Source organism: Balaenoptera ricei, chromosome 11 (genome assembly GCF_028023285.1).
Source record: "Balaenoptera ricei isolate mBalRic1 chromosome 11, mBalRic1.hap2, whole genome shotgun sequence".
NCBI classification, from domain to species: domain Eukaryota; kingdom Metazoa; phylum Chordata; class Mammalia; order Artiodactyla; family Balaenopteridae; genus Balaenoptera; species Balaenoptera ricei.
The window spans coordinates 102,337,501-102,354,609 of record NC_082649.1 but is presented as its reverse complement, the minus strand read 5'-3'; the positions used below and the strand labels follow the sequence as shown (position 1 = coordinate 102,354,609).

Here is a 17,109-nt window from a genome sequence, read left to right as displayed (position 1 = left end):
ACAGCTGCATCAGGTCCTGGGGCAGAGCTCAGCTGTTCCAGAGAGGAGACCCCCAGGCCCCTGCCTCCAGGGGCCAAGGGCGATGAAGAGCAGGGAGAGACGGAGCTGGGTCCCAAAGGGGCTCAGGCAAATCGAGACCGGGCTGGGCCCTGACTTCCACCCTGAGTTTGGGGTCTTTAATTTGGAGGGCTTCTTTCCAGGTAAGCACCTGATAGAGATAAGGGGCCCCAAAAAGACTGTAGGGAAGGTGAGGTCCCTCGAGACCACTGGGCCTGGTGCGGGGAAGAGGTGAGATGCAGGGCTAATGGCCTAGGCAGGGAACCTCCCCTCCCCACAAGAGTCATTCTTGCCAGACTTCCCCCAGAGGCAGAGAATGTGCCAGGAGCTCAGCACAAATGAGGGGAAAGAGGCACCAAAGGTGGAAGGCAGGGCCTTTGAGACACCCAAAGGCGACTGCTCAGCCTGCGGGGAGTAGGCCGATGGAAAACTGGTTTGAGGCCTCCACACGGGGCAGTGGGAAGAGCTGACACTCGTGCAGGGTCACTCTTCCAAGTGCTTCCCAATATTAACTCACTGAATCCTCACAACAACCCCATCAAGTAGGTACTGTTAGTATCCTCCTTTTACAGAGAAGGAAGCTGAAGCACAGAGGAAAGTAAACGACTTGCCCAAGGTCACACAGTGGAGCTGGGGCGTGAGGCCAGGGGTCTGCCTTCTCTAAATTAGTGGGGTGGGGGGCTAAGAGCACAGGCTCAAAGTCAGCCTGCCTGGGTTCAGGTCCTGGCTCTGCTACTTACTAGCTGTGGGATCTCTCTGTCCAGCACCTCCGTTTCTTCATCTGTAAGATGGGGATGACAGCACTTATCTCACTGCATGGTTGAAAGGCTGACACAATAAAGCCCTCAGCACATTGCCTGGTATGTAGCAAGTGCTCAATAAAGGTCTATTGATGTTACCCTCTGGCTTATTAGCACAGGATAAGCTCACATTGTTGAGTGATGGAAGGTACACAAAATAGGGAAGCTGATAACGATCTTTCACCTGTTCCCTACTGTCAGGAGGCAGATTTAAAATGGCTTAATCAGAAGGATCCAGGAGTAACTAAAAAGAACTATTTGGGTCTCTGGAGATCAAGCCAACACTCTTCTTTATAGAGAAGGAAACTGAGGGTCAGAGAGGGGAAGTAAATTGCTCAAGGTCACATAGCAAATCAGTGGCAGGGCCAGGGAAGAGACCTCAGGCCTTTGGTTAGAGCGAGACCTTCACCCATCTAGAAGAGAGGGCCCCAGGCAACGTCCCCCACTGACCACTTAGAGAGACAGCACTTTGAGTGGCTAATCCAGAGTCTGCCTGAGTCATCCAAACCTGAAGCAAGCAACCAGAAAGGCCCACTCCAGCTCTGGCTTGCTAATTCTGAAGCCCACATGCTGCACCTCAAACAAGTAACCAATGAAGGAAAATCAAAGTTCCAAACTGTCTCCCAGGAGGAGACCAGGATTTCTCAGCAGGTCATCATGCCTTGGGTTTACTCTCCATCCAGAGGTCTGCTGCTCTGTTAAGACGTGCCCAGGGCTCCCAGCTCAGCTGGCAGGGCCCCGGCTAGGACTCATCTCCCGGCCACCTTACCGTGTACCGCTGAATGGCGTGGTAGCCGTGGTACAGCTCAGCCAAGTGCTGGAAGTGGTGGAACTTGCCGAGCATCACGTCCTTCTGGGCAGGGTCTGCAGGGTGCAGCGGGAGGGGAGCAGGGCAGGAGGGAAAGGGCGTGTCAGACTGTGCAGGTTCTCCCCCGACACCAGACCTGAGCCAGGGAGATGGGAAAGGCGCTCTGCGCAGGAGCTGCGCTATCCCGAGGCAGCTAATATCTCGGCAGGGCAGAGCACACGGCAGGACTGCTCTCAGGGTCATTCCCTGGGGGAGGGCCAGCTGTGCGAGAGGGCGATCACTGGCATCCAGAAAAGCCAGAGCCACCTGGCAGGGAGGGTGGACAGACGTCAAGTTCATTCACGCTCACCTCATGGCTCTTCCCTCTGTGTCTTTCGGTATCAAATCACAAACCACCGGCCAAAACAAAAAATGCCACCTTACGCTAGAGCTTGACAGTTTTCAAACTATAACCATGGTTCTGGGAGGCTCACAGCAGCCCTTATGAAGGAAGCGGGGCGGGATGACCCCCACGCTACAGATGGGGCTGCAGTGCTGAGGAAGGACTTGTTACGAGTCGCCTAGCTGCTCCAATGCCAGTGTCTTTCCCACTCCTGCAGGCTGGCCTCGGCCCAGTGGAGAGCATCTCCCTGCCCCGTCCGCTTCCAGAACTCCCTCAATGCATCACGGGAAGTCTTGTGAAAGAAAGCAATATCGAAACTATCTTCCTGCCTGGGATGAGCGAGAATCTGGAGTGTATTATTGTAAAGTGATCTCTTTTTCACCTTTTCATTTAACTCAACGTTTTGAAACCACTGCTCAGCCAGGTCCAGTTATGGGTTCCCAGGTAGCAGGGAAAAGATATGTTCTGAATTAGCAACACAGGGCAAAGCCCAGGGCTTTAATTAAAACCTCCCAGCTCTTCCGATGTTTATCTTGGTGCCAGAGTGGGGCCGGGAAAACAAGCGGCCCTGCTGATGTTTACTTACCTTGAGCTATATCGAGGCACTGCATGGACAGCATCCAGTAATAATAGGCAGCGTCATTAAATCTGCTCTCGACCACGGCATTGTGTGTGAGCTGCTCCAGCACCCTGACTGCTTCCCCCTGCCGCCCGGCCTTGTGGAACGCTGCAGGGGCACAAAAGCACACACCATGCGGGGAGTTGGGTGGAATTCTGCAGGGCTTGCAAGGGGCTGGGGCTGCTGCAGAAGTAGGACCCTCGTCGGAGCATCTGCAGCACCGTGCTGCTGGGAAGCGCCTCTCAGGCCGGAGGCTATAAATAACCAAGGCTACATCCTGAAAAAAAGTACAGAGAGATATACTCCTTTTTGGCTGGGAAAAGGCAACCCACTTTGGAAAGGCATGGCAGACAGAGAAAGCTGAGGGGCCAAACTGCAGGGCAAAGCCCGAGGACAGAAGCACTGCTCACCGTCAGTGAGGTTCTGCCCCCTGCCCTGTTCCAGGACAAAGCCTAGTGACTCCCCAGGTGACACTAACAGGACCTGGCACTCTAATGGGCTCGGTGGTTTTACAGAGTGCTTTTGTTGATGATTCCCTCACAACGGATTCTGTGAATCTGTTGGATCGTGACAACAGACCTAGGAAGACGTTTTTGAATGGGCTCGCAAGGTGGAGGTAAAGTGGCACACCCAAGGTCACAGAACCGAGCCCGACTCAAGCGCCTGGTTGGTCTCTAACTGAGTGCTTTTTGATGACAACCTTGGAAAATCTGGCTTGGTTCTAGCAACCAAACATTTGTGAAAACAAGCAAAAATTTCTCAATCGTCCTCACATCCACTTAACAGAAATTTCTTGAGTCCCTACTGTGTGGTCAGACCCTCGGGATGTTGGGGGCGGCTGGGGAAGCACTCCTAGCTGTGACACTTGCCCACACGTGGGTGCTCAGATGATCCAAATCCTCTGCTTTAGGGAAGGAAGAGGTCTGGCCTTTGTTCCATTCTCATCTCCAATCTCTTGTCTGAGCACCAAGTTACTATGGCGATGGATTCTTGGAAGGACAGACCAGACAGATGGATAGGTTGATGTGTTTTGCCCAAACATGCACATACTTCAGCAACTGGGTGCTCTGGAAATGCTGAAGCAATGGAGAACGTGCTCCTTCCACGGGGCCTTTCAGCTGAGGAGCTTCCACAGGGAGCCACTCTGAAATGTGTCCGGAGGTGGCAACTGTTCCCACAGAGAAGTGCAAATGGGATGCTATAGAACACGACACATCCAACTTCAATTAGAATACTTCCTAGAGAGGCAGTAAACCCCAGTTGGGAGAATCAGGCTCCCCAGTCTGACAGATCCTGGTCCAATTCTGGCTCTGCCACTCTGTGGCTTTGGGACTTTGCAGGGCACAGTTAGCCTCTGCGTCTCTGCAAGGTTATGTGGTTAAGTGCCCAGTCAGTGCCTGACACACAGAAGGCCATCACGTTTAAAAATTATTATTACCCCTTTAAGCTCTAGACTTCCTCTCGCTCCTGTGCCCAGCTGTTTTACCACTGGGTATGCTGAGGAGCAGAGGACACCCCATTTCCCTGAGCCAGAAACAGAACCCAAGTTCCTCTTCCGGGTGAGGAAAGTGGCAGGTGGGAGGGACCATGCTGGCCATTCTGCGGCCACTCTCATTCCGTCCTCCCCCACCCTGCCTCAAATTCCCTCTCTGCCACCTCCTTGCTGTGGGACTTCAGACAAATCCCTTTACCTCTTCCAACCTCAGCTTTCTCACCTACAAAACGGTACCTACATCACAGGGCTGCTGTGAGGAATAAACAGGAAGATACACTGGAGCTCACGGTGCTTTGCTCAGAGAGGAGACAGGACCTGCTGAAGGTCCCGAGGCATGTGAGTGGTGGGCCCGGGTGCATCCCACGCAGAGCCCGTGTTCTTCCCACGGCTCCATGGCCTTTCAGCACCAAGCACATCACACCCGCCGGAGGAAGCTGTCTACCTTGGGGCCCACGGCAGGAAGGCTGGGCAGCCTTCCTGACGTGTGTGTCTCGGCAGTGCTTTCTCCTGCCCCTTCTGCAAGGAGCCAGTCTATGTGGCCTACCTTTCTGGGCTTCCTCAAAACGATCGCTCTCTGCTAGCCACTGAGCGTAGGGCACGTAGATGTCATCCTTAAACTCGGGATGCTTCTCACCCAAGGCGAAGGCCTAGAGGAAGGAGCAAATGGCTTCTTAATAAAGCAGCCCCCGCAGCCCCCATGAAAACACGGCGCTTGGCTGAATCCATCAGGGATGTCATATTTTGCCAGCCTGACAACTTGGAGGAGGAGAGTGCCTCCCCCCTTCACCACCCCCAGAAACGCAAAAACAAATCAGCTCTTTGAAAACAAAAGGCAATTAACAGCAATATGCAAGCAACTGGATTCAGTAACAACACAGTCTGTTTCTGGACCACAGAAGCAGCACAGAATCGGAAACATTTTATTTTGAGGCTTTGCGTGGGCTCCTGTAGCGCTGCAAACAGATTTCTTTTAATTGCAGGCGACACCTAAGGAAACAGAATTGACATTATCATCATTGCTGCTTATTAGCTGTCAAAGATGACCATGGTCGTGGTGCTGCATGGGACCCAGTGACTGCTTCATCTAAGCCCCAGAACCACCTGTCAGACCAGGAGAACCGGAAATGAGTCACGGGGGACAACAATATGCGGCAACAGGGAGAAAGTCGGCAACAGGGAGAAAGTCGGCCTCATGCACAGCCAAGATGCTCTAATTTATGCTGCTTGAGAAATCTGATAAATGTATCTTGAGAAGCCATTATTGCCTCTGTCCCTGGCTCCACCTTTTCTCATCAGTGACCTTGTCACCTCACCAAATGGAGCCACTTAGTGGGGAGACAAGAGTCAGACAGCTCTTACCAGCAAAGGCCGTGCAGTGGCTCTGCAGACCGGACCACAGTGGGCGGGTGGGGAGGGCGAGGACCGTGCGCACAGCTCGCATCCCCTCGAGGACGCATTTTAATCCAGGGCACAGGGAGCCAGCGTGCTGGAGGGCGGGAGTCAAGCACACCAGCTGCTCCACCAGCCCCACCGCAGCCATCTTTCCCGCTGGCCTGGCTAATTCTCTTACCGACCCTCACGACAGAGGAGTCGGGAGGAGGGGGCAAGGAAGAGGAGGAGGAAGTATGGGTGGCATCTTCTGCCAAAATGCCAGCCAGCAGGTTTTAAATGTCACACAGGTGTGCCTCCCTGTCTGCAATGCTTCAGCCCGTGGTGCTGGTCAGAGGCAGCTCGGACCAACAGCAGGCAGTGCGGGCTGTCACGTTAACTCCCGCATCCTTGGTGTCCATCACTGGGCTGGCACACAGCCAGCAGGCCGTAAGGATTTTCGGAATGAATGAATGAACGAGCGAACAAACAGAAAGCGAGTACGGAGAGGCCCTCCAGGATACTCTGGCTCAGAGAATTCACAGGTGAGTCTCGTGACTGCCAGGCCAAAGTTCACGCCCACAGGGAGGGCAGCTGCTCTCCACCCAAACCCCCAAAATCCCCGTGTCCTGGGGCTCAGGGAGGGCCCCCTACCCTCACCTCATCCCAGCGCTGGGTCTCCACGTGCAGCTGAACCAAGGACTTCAGGTCACCAATCTTCAGGTAGGTCTCGGCAGCATAGCCGGGGTTATCCAGCTTCTTGAAGTAGTGGGCGCACATCAGCAGGGGCTCCCGCTCGGCCTTGTCCAGCTTACGGGCAATGTCGATGAGCCTGGAGCGGCGAGAGCGCAGGGAGGAGATGGGCTCCCGGGAAGGGAGCCCGGGGGAAGGAAGCGAGCGTCTGGGTCTTCCCAGGGCAGGCTCGGTGTTGATTTGTGCTGACGTCCCCAGGCCTCAGTATGGTGCCATGGCCCCTGGTGCTTGATGGGAGGTTATTAATTGAGTGAATACTTAATCCAGAAACGCTGCTTGGTAAAGGACACCATCTCCCCCACCTCTTGTGCCTTTCACAGGAGTTACGAACCTATCCAGCAAGCTCTGGGGAGAGAAATCAACGTTTACTGATCACCTACGGGCATCAAGCTCAGCGCCATGAGCTTTCGCATGTGTGATCTCACTGAATCTTCACCGCCCTAAGGGGGTGGTACTGCTATTCCCATTTTACAGATGAGGAGACTAGAGGCTAGGGTGAAAGGTGAAGCAACCTGCCCAAGACTCTGCAGCCAGGAAGTGGCAGAGTGCCCTTTCCTGCACAATTTGAGGAATTCTCACAGGAAAGTAGAAGCAGAGGTGGGAGATGTCTTCTGGGACAGGACCTCTCAAGGAAGAGGCATGTGCGGCTCTGCTCTGAGCTCTGGAAGGAAGGCCTGCAGGGAATCTTGACTGTGCCTCTCCTCCTGGCCAAAGTGCTGACCAGGCTGAGGGGCCATGGGGACCACTGGTTCACCACTTTTCCCCAGTGGTAGCCAGCCCTGCCACTGCTCGTGGGCACATGAGGCTGCGTGGAAAGTGCTTGTTCCCTCTGGTCAGGCCGGGGTTTTGAGTAAAACCAGCTCTCCCAAGGGAAAGAGGTTCTACCCAGCTCGCTCTTTGTGAGAAGCAGCTGTTAGCAGAGCCCTGTCTCAGAGACAGGCGAGCTCAGGGAGGCCTGTCAATCTGTACTTAGAATAATAATGGCATCTAAAAATAACACTTCTCAGCAAAGAAAGGACACGTGTTTAGGGAAAGGTGGCACAGGCAACCCCTTAGCACCTCCGCCCCCGCCCCGCCCATTAACCCTAATGTCCCTGGAGGAGAAGCACCTTTTACAGCCAGGCCTGGAAGAAGGACAGAACATGCTTAATGTCTCCTTTCTGCACTAGTTAAGTATCCCCAGGGTAACCTGATTCATATAAGCTGCAAATGAAAGTGACAGGCAAAACCAGAGGATTGAGAGGGGGACCTAAAGCTGCCTGGCTCTCTCCTGTACCACATCTTTCATGAACAGAATAACTGGGGGGCAAAGTCTGCACCTCCATCTTCAAGAAATGTTATCCTTGGACAAGAGAAAGACGGGGTAGTAGGTCACCCACCCAGGTCCCTTTGTGAGGGACCACACCAACCACATGACTTAGTCATCAACCAGCCCCTCCCCCTCCCCGGTCCCGGGCCACTGCTACCTGTTTCTAGAACAGCCAACAGCCTTCAGGGCTCAGACTGAGCCAAACTCAGGAGCCACTCCCTCACCTCTTCTCCTGTGCCAGCTGTAGCAGCCTATGTGTACATGTATGAGCACAAAGCCCACTCTCCCTGACAGTGGGAGGAGAAAGCCCTCTGCCTGAAGGTCTGATGCTCTAAGAGTCCTAAGACCAAATCCATTCTCTGTCTGGCAGCTCCACCCCAAGCCCCCGTGCTTCTGTTCTGTGCCTTGAGTGAAATCACTGACCACCAGGCCCAGAGCTCAGAATCAGCTCTGCCGGCCCTGCCCCGACGCACCCTGCCTTGGGTCCTGTCAGTTCAGCTCCTCCACATCTCTCTCGTTCTCTCAGCCGCCGCACTGCCCCCGGTCCACTGCACTGGCCACTTACCTGGTCCTCCTCTAGTTTTCCCTCCATCCCCCACCTGCTGCCTGAGTGGGCTTCCGAGAGCACAGCCCCGACCAGGGGTCCTCATCACCTACTGACGAACCTGAACGCCTCAGTTTGGCTGGCCCCTGAGGCCCTCCCGGTGAGGCCAGCCCCAATGCCCCTGCCGCAGCCAGCGCCCTCCACCCTCTCCTGGACCCTTTGTCTGACCGACGCCAGCTTGTCTGCTTGTGCTGTTCTTCCACCTGCACGATCTTCCCTTCCTACCATCTCTACCTCCTGAAATTCGTCAAATGCCAGTCGTGCAAAGACTACCTCTCAGGAGGAGACATCCAGGGCTCCTCCCGTGAGAATTCACGTCTCCTTCCCTGACATGCTTAGGACTTTTCTTGTTCTTTTCAGCGCCTACCATCATACCCATTATGGGCACTGAGATCAGTCTGTAGCTCTGCTCCACAAATTCCCAGCTACCTGGCCTTATACGATCACTTGGTCCCTGAACCTCGGTTTCCTCATTTGAAGGTGGGCATGGAAACGCCAACGCGGAGGGTGTGGGGGAGAACCGAAGGCCGGCTCGTAGGGAGGGCTCAGGGAATGGCAGCCCCAGGGCCCGGATGGCTCCCCCCTCAGTCCCCACCACCCTTTCCTCAGGGCCTCGCTGAGCTTCCCAAAGGCAGCGACTGCCTCGTTCAGTCTCTGTGTCTCCCAAAAACCAAGTCACCATCACCTTTGGATCAGATACTTAGAGAAACACTAGTTTTTTCCTTGTCAGTCAAAACCAAGAGCTGACATGACATGACATGCTGCCAAATGCCTCTTGGGGCAGGGACTGAAAACCTACGTGTCAACCCAGCCGTGGTCGCCGCTGATCGCTATGGCCTTGCCGTGCTCGCCCGCCGAGATGTACATCTCCACGGCGGCTTTGGGCTCGTTGATATTTCGGGCCCAGTCGGCCTGTTTGGTGATTAGCATCTTTGTTTCTTTGGGGTCTCCAGATCCAAGGAAATCCTGAGGAAGCACAACAAACAAAAACATTCCGGATTAGAACTTCCTGCTGCCAGCATTACGTCAGGCTGCCGAAGGCTGCAGCAAGGAAGGGCCCCACTTGGCTGCAGCAGGCGGTCAGGATGCAGGCGTGAGCCTGTCCCCTCGGGGCGGACTGGGGGGCAGGCCCAAGTGCTGGGGAGGAGGGCTCGCAGGCCGCCCCACAGGTGCTCCTGCGGGTACGAGGTCAGTGTCAAGGACTATGGCCCTCAATGTTTCTTGCCCTTCCCACTAATGGACGTTTGTTCTTCAGCTAAACAACACTTTCCCGACTCTCTGGAGTACTGCGCACAACCCCGCACTGTGGGAGGTTTATGATCAGAGTACTTTGTTTCTCTCTCATATAGAGTTTGACGTATGTGTAACTATTCCTTTATAGTGACTTTACACAATTTCAAACAGTCAGACCTAAAATCTTTATTCAGAGAGGAAGGATGATACCACATGCCTCAGAGTGAGGCTGAGTGTGTGGTCCCCTGAACTTAAAGGAGGCAAGATGGTTTACAGAGTTCTAGGACGGCCCCTCAGCCATCACCACACTGCAAGTATCACTGGCATCTGTTTTCTGACTCTGTTCACGTTCTGCTGCCTGAACGCAGGGCGTTGTCCCCTCAGCTTTGCCCCAGCTGTTTGCCTGGGGCCGACAAGGAGCACGAGTGGTTTTGGTTAATTACGTCTCAACAGGATAGTATCAGACCCTGTCCTGAGGTCAGGTCTGCAGGGGTGGGTACAGCAGGAGGCCGTGGGGGATCTGAGGCAGGCGGAAGGGGCTGGGAGAGAACCCATGAAGGAGGACAGGCCTGTGTTCCTTCCACCGCAGTACGGGCCTCTGAGGGGCCGTGCCCAGCTTCCCCAGGTTGGCCTTAGAATTCGCAAGAAACAGCCTCAGAAAATCACCTCTTTTCAGGATACAGTTACCCAAAATATGTGTTGAGGGTTGCCAGAGTTGAGGCAGCTTTTGGTGCTGACAATTTGAAAGGTGGGGCTTTTCAAAAAGGGAAATGGAGAGTGCTTGGAGCCCAGCTCTGCACTCCTCCTAAGCAGCGGTTTGTCTCAGGAATAATGTACCCTGCAGAGGCTGCGCTGTGTCAAGCTCACAAAGCATAAGAAAGCACTCCTTTCCCCTGATTAGCACTCACTTGTCAGAAAAGTACAGTCAATGTGTGCTAAAACCCCACTTGAACTATTAGCATTCTCTCTTTTCCTCCATTTGCTTTCAGGGTAATTGGGTAGCCCCTAAAATAACATATTAGACTGGCCTAAGACAAGCGATTCTTTTAAGGAGAGGAAGGAGCATCATGACCCTGATGCTGAGGATCCAACAAAAGACAGGCCCGCCTCGCTGGCTTGGGGCCCTCTGCAGTCCACACGGGTGAAGGGGCTGGAAGGCAGCCGCTGACTACCTGGAGACGCCTGGTTTGGGCTGTCACAGGCCCGGCCTTTACTCTTGGCAGCGAAAACGTGTACTCTTTATGCCAACACAAAGCCGGAAAGTCTTCCTTAACCTGGTTGGCTAAATGAGGTTAGCAGCTGGGGAAAACAGGCATCGTGAGAGAACAGGGATGTCCTTCAAAGGGAGCGCTCAGTGGACTCCGGGTGTCTCGCTCACTCTGTAGCGAGAAGGGTCAGAGGCTCAGAGCAAAGCCATAAATTCGGGTCGCCCGTGTGGAGACCAGGCAGGGACACAGCCCCCGAGCTTGAAGGAGCCCCTCCAGCCCCACGGTCCAGCTCCCGGAGCTCGGACCTAATAGAACTTAAGTCTAAATGGTTCTTCAAGGCTCAGCAAACTGGGTTTCCAAAGGTTCTCTGGTCCCATGAAGCTAATTTACACATTATCTGGGGCCATGGCAAAGACTCTGTCCTGGAGTGGACAGAAAGAGGCTGTGCTGAGTGATGAATGAGACTAAACAGCGTTCTCATGCTTGGTGATTTTGATAAGGACATACTACATAAGAGTTAAGAGCATTATAATTCCCTTTATCTCCATATAAACATGTCACTTCCCCGGAAAGCATACAATTTATTTGTACGTGGGAATGTAATTTAAAAATTTTCCAAAAACCAGATTGAATCTTGGGAAGCAATTTTCAAGTAAACAAAAACATGCCATGTTAATAAGCACTGTATCTCCCCCCACCCCCAACATAATGCGTACGTACACATTTTCTCAAATTCAGACTGTCAGGGGTCGGGGGGGAATGAAATGGAACCAACCTACTTGGATCCTACTTGGAATTGTGATCAAAACCTGAAACCGGAAACAACCCCCAGCGTATTTACCTTCGCGGAGAGGCAGACCAGACGGACTGCGTAAATGGGCTGCCTTTCTGGGTGGAAGAGTGTAGGCGCACAAAGCCCACGGGAAGTGTGAGGAGGGGCTTCAGTGCAGGGCGGGGTGGGGCTGGTGGGGGCCGGTCTGAAGGACGGCCATGCTGTGGTCACGCCTGGCTCCACTCACTCTCCCAGCCTTTCTACAGCTCGGCCTTTGTAAAGGGCTTCCTCGTGGGTTCATTTCTGCAACTCAGAACTGCGCTCAGCTGGACTAGGCAACCCTCCAAGAAGGAAATGGAGGCTAGCAAAGTGCAGAGCCTCCCCCAGGTCACCCACAGGGAGGCCGGGACTCACGCCCGCTCTCTGGGCACCACGGCAAGGTGCTGTCTCCTACGCCACAGCTGCCCACCAGGACTTTTCAGAGGATCCGGGAAGCGCTGTTGGTCCAGAAGAACAACCAAGGCTAACTGTTCCTAAAGCCTGAATTCCACCCTCAGGGATTCGATCCTTTAGTTCAAGGTTTTATCCTTGGTTTAAATGTTGTCACCCCCAGAAAGAGACACCCTGATTTAAGTGTTCTCAGTGTGAACGCACTGTTAAATTGTGTGTGTGTCTGTGTGTGTGTGTCTGTGTCTGTGTGTGTGTGTGTGTGTGTGTGTGTGTGTGTGTGTGTGTGTGCTGGGGTTTGGGGGAGGATACAAAAGTTGAAGAGGGCAAAAAGGGGGCTACCTGAAGCACCCAGATCTGAGGGTTGGGGTGAAGGAAGCACCAAGGAAGAGACAGACTGGAGCCCAGGTGCTTGGCCAGGTACTGATGACCAGCAACTCCCGGGCCGCATCACAGGGACCCAGACACAACCTTTAGCCCCAGGGTCTCACAGATGGTAGAAGATAAAAGAGCACACAGCCATCTCCAGGAACAGAAAAGCAGGGGAAAAAATGGGGAGGATTTTCCATCTTGAACTCGTTAGCTAATTACCATTAACAGCCTCTAACTGGTTGTGGCTGATGACTCACTGAACATTCTGAAGCCTCTGTGAGGTCACCCGGAGACAGGTTAACAAAGGCACCTCCCTGGAAGGAAGAACCTGGCTGTCCCAGGCACCCACCCTCTTTTCACCCGCGCTAGGCAAACCTGCATGTGTCCTGGTGGTCTGGGGTCCTCAGTGGGACTCAGTCTCACACAGGCCATCAGGAGCTGCTCCAGGAAGACTGCCCTCACGTACCTTTAAAGGCCCAGACCTGCTGGGGACTAACCTTCACAGGGGCCCTTCAAATGCAAGAGGATATCTCCCCCAACCCCAGGCGAGCGATGGGGGCACAGTGTGCTCACAGCGGCGGGCAAGACCTCTGTCACAGCGCCTCTGAGGCCCAGCGAAGCCCAGCACCAAGCAGAGCAGGCACTTAGGAAACCTTGGCTGCAGGGAACCATGCTGGCCTATGTGACAACAACGGCAGAACCAGCTCATGCCTGAGGACACAGGTTCTCAGTGGCTTCTGACAAAGGTTTGAGAGACTTTGTGGGAAACAGAACCCCGAACCCTTAACAAAGCGACTATGCTGGCTAGGACTCACCGCCCATCCAGTTCTGTCACTGACAAAGCTCTGAACCGTTACACTCTGCCCCTTTTGACGTCAGCCTGAAAGGTCAGCTGTAGGTCAGCTTTAACCAGTGGCCTCCGATGGTTCCTCTGTTTACCAATGTGCCCACACCTGTTCTGAGGCCACAGCTACCGTCTGTCCGCACCACCTCTGGGGTAGACAGCCTGGAGGCCGCAGGGTCGGCACGGCGCTGGGCAGGCCGTGGCCGGGTTACCTTGGCGTACTCGAACATGCGGAGGTCTGTGTACATGTCGAGCGCGAGGTTCTCGTGCCCGCTCCTCTTGTACAGTTTGGCGGCCTCGTGGAACTTCCCCTGGTAGGAAAACACATCTGCCAGAAACAGGTCATTGTTGGTCTCTCCCCGCTTCTTCCTCTCCTGGAAAAATTAGAAGCACAGGAAATGGCCTCTGCAGCCATGGCAGGAAGCAGCCTTTACAAAAGTTAGATGTTGCTATTTCAAGTTAAGCCCCTGGGCCTTCCTACTGGAACCTATGCTTGGCTCCTGGGCTGTTGTGTCTCTCACCTAGGTTTCTGGTGGAAATGCCTGACAACAAAAGCAGATTTTTTCTTCCCCAGATGAGTGAAGATCAAAAGAGATGCAAACTTTTGTTTGTTTAATGGAAATTCCTCATGGCTGCTTCCTTATATATTCTTCCAAGGAAACAACTGCATAGTGAGGATGGTGTGTACCACCCACTCGTAGGGGGTCCCCAAGCTCTAAGAGCTCCCAAATCCTCAGGCCTGGTTTGGCCAAGTTGTTACTCATGATAATGGTGGACAAGGACAAAGTTTAGGGTTTCTTCCCAAGAAAAAGACCAACAGAATGGGATAGAGAATCTTACTACGTCCCTGTCTCTAAAGAGAAGGCGAGCAACGCCGTGTGTTGAGAACCCACTAGGCGCCGGCTACTCCTCACCCAAGTGTCACGCTGCGGGAAGCCGAGACTCGGGAGAGGGGCAGGTCGCGATCACACAGAGCTGGCGTTTGGACTCTGTCTGACTCCAGATGCTCTTTGTTCCACGTCATACAGCCTTTGGAAACTTGTGACGGCCCCCAACAACACACCTGTGCGCGCACGCGCGCGCGCACACACACACACACACACACACACACACACACACACACAGAGACAGGCAGCAGTGCTGAGAACGAGGAGAAGTAACTGGCACTCTCCCCTCCCTCCTGTGTTAGGGAACAGTCAACAGTCTACAGCTCAAGTATTTGTAAACACTCAATAGCACCCAATCTCTCATCCCCAGCAGTCTCCTTTTGCTTGTTTTCTAGCTAGTGTGCCACAGTGGAGGAAGATGAAACATTGAATCAAACTCCTAGGCAAGCTGGTGAAAGTTATAACAGCGGCAGGCAACATGCTTCCCCACTGACAGAAATAATTTTTTAAGCCCCCCCCCCCAAAAAAAACACCAAACTACACATAGTTCAGGCTAATCAGCCCAATAAACTAACTCCTAATAGTACGAAATGAATTAAAATCTTGCAGTGAGATAAAGAAATAGGTTTCACTAGGCGTGGAATTTAGGCCAAATCTGTTCCAGGCCCCAGAACCTCACCGTGATCAGTACAAAGGATTCCACACACTCAATGTGTAAGAGCCACATGGACAGATGCCGTCCCTCCTGCTATCAGCACAGTTGCATCTGGCCCACCCAAAAGAAGCGCAGTAAGGAACCCCAGTTCTCTGGAACAATGCTGAAGGCCTAGAAGCAAGCAACTAAGGCCTCAGAGCAAACAAAATGGATCCTCACTCAAAGGCACTTTGCTCTTTTTCAAGAGGCAATTCTTACAAGTTTACTTTGCCCAGCTCACAGCACACCAGAAGAGACAGTACACGGGATCTCCGTAAGACGTGATAAATGGCCAGAGTTGGTCCTCACAGAGGTCGGTTACTTTTACACAGAGAAAAATTATGTTCCATGGCCTGATGTTAAGACCCCTAGATCCAGACCAGCTCATCTACAAATGTGGCCCCTAGTAGTAAGTGGTACTGGGCATCATGGGTAGATGGCTCTGAAGAAACCCTTCACCATGCAGGTAAAGACGGAACGGAAGACAGAGATGCTCCTTGTGACTGTGCTGGGGGAGGGAGAGGGAGTGCAGGGAAAAGCACCACGAGCAACTTCCAAGAGGGCAACATGGCCTAGAGTAAAGACAGCAGGAGCGTGGAAAACAAAACTGGCTTAAATTCCAACCCATCTTTTTGCCCTGGGGACGTGACACAGCCTTTCTGAGCCTTAGTTTCCTTGTTTATCAAATAGAGGTAAGAACAGCAGCTGCCTCACCAAGTTGTGAGGATTTAAAATCGTGTACACATCGATCACGCGTGCGGCATGGAGCAGGCACTCAACAAACGGCAACTATTATTAGGCCAAGCAGGCTGTGAGCTCCTGCAGGCCTCTCTTCCACTCAGCTCTTTGCCCACTGGGCTCAGCCACACGGCTTGGCCCACGACAGGCGTTTATTATGCTGAACTGAATCGAAGGGAGGAGACATTTGCTGATCTCCTCACTGCTTCCATATGTGAATTCAAATGTATCTCACATTCCCAGAGCCTCACAATAAATCTGTTCAGAAGAAGAAATATGTACACCTTTTTATGGACAGACAGCATGAAGATGCACAGGAATGAAAAATATTTTCTCCCATCACCCAGCAAATGGTGCAGCTAGAAGCAGCCTCTTTAGGCCCCCATCCGCCTCTGGGTGTGGCTGACGAGGTCCAGGCCGGGACCGGTGGGCTGCGGGGAGGGCTCAGAGCTCCGCAGGCGCCAGCTCGGTCACATGCCTCCCTCCCCAGGGCCCATCCCTGCAGGTGGGTGCAGACCATGTGCATTTGGGAAACGCCTCCTACACTGGCACGTTGTCGGAGCCCTAGAGGGTGGTAGCAAGCTAACAGCCACTTTGAGGATGATATCCCGTTACTGAGAACTGTTTAATCCTCCCAGCAACCCTGTGAGGTAGGTCTCATCCCATTTCACAGACAAGAGACCAAAGCTCTGAGAGATTAGGGACCCACCTGCCTCACCCAGCTGCCAAGTGACAGACTGTACTCCCGCCTCCCACGTGCTGGCTCCCCCCACGTGGCACTCTGTCCCCCAGACCAAGGCTGTGGCCCGGACGCCCAGACACCAGTGGGCTCTGTCCACGTGTCCTCAAGACCCTCGCCTGCTGGAAGAGCTGCCTGCAAACCACGGACAGTGCATCTGCGCTTCCCTGAGAATCAAGAACGCTTCACCTTTTACCTCAATGCTGTTGATGAGCTCTAAATACCGGAGGTCTTGTACTCTGGTGAAGGCCTACAGGGGAAGAAATGAAAGAATAAAATCAGCTGCCTTCTGGGCTTCAAAAGTGGGTGATTGGCTGGAGGTGGGAAGTCAAGCTTTAGAAAGTGAGCCAGTAAGGAGAGAAAGAAACAAGCACTGATTAATCACCGTGTGTACTGGGAGGGTCCTGCCACCCAGGGAAGCATGGCTTTATCCCTGGGATTAGTCCATATGAAGAACAGCAAAGAAGCCCTGGTTGCATCACTCACTTTGGGACTAGGTAAACAAAACTCGGATACCGCAGTCGGTGATGGGGCTGGCTTGGAGAAGGAGAAATCTCTATGCGAAAGGGAAGACCAGGCTGGTCTGAGCCTCTGAGGCAGCAGCACAGGAGTGGGAGTGGGGTGGGAGTCGGGGGACGTGCTGACTGAGGAGAGACCGCACGTCCACCTCAGTGACCAGGATGGAGCACAGGAGACAGCCCTGCTTACCGGCAGGGCACAAACACAGGGCCTGTGGTGCCGGCACAGGGGGAGGGGAAGAGGGGAAAGCTGAGAAAGAACAAAGATGGTTTCTGGAAGGAAGGGGGAGGTAGGGAATGAATCACTCCAAGTCCCTGGAAGGCAAACTCTTATGTAAATCCTAAAAGTGGAGCTCTTGCGTTGGACTCGCAGTAAAGCCAGAGATTTTAACCCACGGGCTACTAGAAACTTCTAGGCAGCCTTCTGCAGGCAAACTGATGTTAGCTAAGCCCCTTGTGCTG

At 53.5% G+C, this 17,109-nt stretch overlaps 1 protein-coding gene across 6 annotated transcripts in view; it reads right to left on the bottom strand.

Annotated features, from left to right (window-relative positions):
* The window catches only part of IFT122 (intraflagellar transport 122), a 75,383-nt gene that overhangs the window by 15,524 nt on the left and 42,750 nt on the right, over positions 1-17,109 (bottom strand). For 5 of the 6 annotated variants that reach the window (XM_059940428.1, XM_059940427.1, XM_059940430.1 and 2 more), the window contains exons 16-22: positions 16,326-16,379; positions 13,284-13,445; positions 8,995-9,161; positions 6,190-6,361; positions 4,706-4,808; positions 2,634-2,774; positions 1,627-1,721 (exon numbers count right to left, since the gene is read on the bottom strand). In XM_059940428.1, the coding sequence (XP_059796411.1) occupies positions 1,627-1,721; positions 2,634-2,774; positions 4,706-4,808; positions 6,190-6,361; positions 8,995-9,161; positions 13,284-13,445; positions 16,326-16,379 (894 nt within the window). The remainder of the gene's footprint in view (positions 1-1,626; positions 1,722-2,633; positions 2,775-4,705; positions 4,809-6,189; positions 6,362-8,994; positions 9,162-13,283; positions 13,446-16,325; positions 16,380-17,109) is intronic. The other variant, XM_059940429.1, reaches the window with a different exon arrangement.